This window comes from Eimeria tenella, genomic scaffold, assembly GCF_000499545.2.
Source record: "Eimeria tenella Houghton genomic scaffold, Eth_scaff438, whole genome shotgun sequence".
NCBI lineage: Eukaryota > Apicomplexa > Conoidasida > Eucoccidiorida > Eimeriidae > Eimeria > Eimeria tenella.
The window spans coordinates 1-2517 of NW_013543366.1; the positions used below are offsets into that span (position 1 = coordinate 1).

Sequence of the window (2517 nt, forward strand, 5' to 3'; positions counted from 1 at the left end):
GAGTGGGCAGCTGCCCCCACATGGCTGGGGGGCCCTTGTGCAGGGGGCTCTGCAGCACCAGCAACCAGCAGCCCTTGCATGCTTCCAGCAGCAGACCGGCTGGGGGCCTGCTGCTGCTGCTGCTGCTGCTGCCGAGGAAAGTGGCTAAGGTGGGGAGGATGCTGCTGGGGCTGCGGCATCAGGTGGTGGGGCGGCGCCAGCAGAGGGATGGTCTGCATCTGCTGCTGCATCTGCTGCTGCATCTGCTGCTGCATCTGTTGCTGCATCTGCTGCTGCGGCGGCGGCTGCATGTAGCCGTGCTGCTGCAGCGGGACGTGTGGGACTGTTTGGTGCTGCTGAACAGTGGGCAGTGCCAGTGGTTGCTGCGGCATGATATGCTGCTGCTGCTGCTGCATGCGCGGCTGCACGTGGCGCTGCTGCTGCACATGCTGCAGCTGCGGCAGCACGAACTGCTGGTGGCGTTGCTGCTGCTGCAGCATCACGGGCTGGGGCTGCTGCTGCTGCTGGGTCATCCGGCCGGCAGGCTCGAGGATCGGCTGCTGCGGCTGCTGCTGCAGCAGCTGAGCCGGGGGGACCCCCAGGGGCCCCCCGGCCTCGCCCAGGGCACCTGAGGGGCCCTCTGGGGGCCCCAGGGCCCCCACAGTGTGGGAGTGGTACTGAAAACAGGGTACTGCCCCTCTTCTGTCTTCTATGGGGGCTGGCAGCGGCAGCCACTGCTGCTGCTGCAGATCTTGGGAGATGCAAGCCATTGGTGAGCCTGTTGCGTCTGCTGCTGCCCTTGGGGTTGCTGCAGATGCTGCAGCAGCTGCGGCGCAGCAACGGCTGCTGCAGCGGCTCTTGCTGCTGCTGCTGAAGGCTCCTATCGACGCCTGCAGCAGTCGTGCTGCTGCTGCTGCTGTTGCCTAGGGGGGCCCCCGAAGCCTAAGAGCCCCTTTAAGCCTCTTCCTGTCGCTTGCGCGCCATGGCAGTCAGGGGGGATGTAAAAAAGCTGCTGTTGCTGCTGCCCTGCTGCGGCAGCAGCAGCAGCAGAGCAGCGGCGGCAATGGCCGTGTCTGTCGAATCGCGCAGTGGAAGAGCCCCTGCAGCGACGCAGGATGGTTTAGGGTTTAGGGTTTAGGGTTTGAGCAGCGAGGGAGGCCAAGAGAACAGCCATTTGACCCGGAGAGAGAGGCTAAGAGACAGCCAGTGGCCAGACAGAGGAGTGGTCAGCGAGGTGCTGCTGGGCACCTTGAAGCTGCAGCAGCAGCAGCAACAGCAGCAGCAGCAGCTCGCTCTCAAACATGACAAACAAAGCCACAAGTTCTAAATCTTAAACGCTGATAACAACTTCCCCCGAGATCGTCCAGCAAGGCCAGGACCCTGCCGCTGCGAGAGTGGCCCGCACGGGAGACCCGCAGCAAGAGCGGTAGCAGCAGCCGCTGCTGCTGCTGCAGCAGCAATTAGCGATGCAACGACCGCCGCACAAGCAGCATTTAGAAACAACATGGCTTGTCTTTTTCGGGCACATAAGGGAGACTGGATGAGCAACGGAAGAGACATCTGATCCCCTTGCCCTGGTTTTCAGTGACCGGTGGCAGCAGCAGCAGCGGCGGCAGCAGCAGCAGCAGCAGAAAAGCTCAGTGGCCCATCTTCTACACTGAATGATAATATTGTGTGTTTAAGCGGGCTTTTTCTTAGCAGTGTAGCTGCGAATAATAGCCACGAAGGCCGCGCCCGACTGCCGCAGCAGCAGCAGCAGCGGCAGCAGCAGCTGCAGCAGCTGAGTGGTCTTCGTCTCGTCGTTCTTTGGCCTTCTCACCCGTAGATGAAGCCATTTTCCTGTGGGCTTGAGAATCTGGCCGTAGATGCAACAGGGTAGGCCCATTCACGGCAGCGACTGCGGCAGCAGCAGCAGCAGCAGCAGCAGCAGCAGCTGCAACAGCAGCGGCGGCGGCAGGGCGAGCATGAAGTGAAGAAGCCGTTTACAGACTTCAAGGGCCTCTCAGCACCCACAGTGCACGTCCAGGCCTCAGCCCGATCCGCGCAAACGACAACGCCAACAGCGGCAGCAGCAGCAGCGCAGCAGCAGCAGCAGCAGCAGCAGCGGCAGCGAAAATGATGCTCCGGTACCTCTTCAAGAAGCAGCCAGGGGGGGGGCCCGCGCCCCTCATTCACAACCCTGTGCGCTGGTGGATTTTGCTGCTGATTTGTCTCCACATGTTTCTCTTTACTGTTGCTGCTGCTGCTTTTGCCTTTCCCTCCATGTGGGACTTGTACTGCGTCCAGCTGCTCAACAACTCCACCTACTGCGCCGTCTGCGCAGGTGCAAACCCTAAACCCTAAACCCTAGACCCCAAACCCTATCCCCTAAACGTTAAGCCCTAGACCGTCACCCTTTGCAGCCCCGATAAGTTCCCTCTCCCTCGCACTCATATACTGTGCTGCTGCTGCGCTGCTGCTGCGCTGCTGCTGCATCTCCGCCTCCCCGCCGCTGGATGGCTGCTGCTTCCCTGCTGCCTCCCTGCCCCTCCCCCCCTC

General features: G+C 62.0%; 1 protein-coding gene across 1 annotated transcript in view; it reads left to right on the forward strand.

Annotated features, from left to right (window-relative positions):
• Positions 1-2094: 2094 nt before the first annotated feature.
• The window catches only part of ETH_00004360 (uncharacterized protein), a gene marked incomplete at both ends in the record, with an annotated part of 893 nt that continues 470 nt past the window's right edge, over positions 2095-2517 (forward strand). Inside the window, one exon of the mRNA XM_013377010.1 lies at positions 2095-2302. Coding sequence (XP_013232464.1) covers positions 2095-2302 — 208 coding nt within the window. The remainder of the gene's footprint in view (positions 2303-2517) is intronic.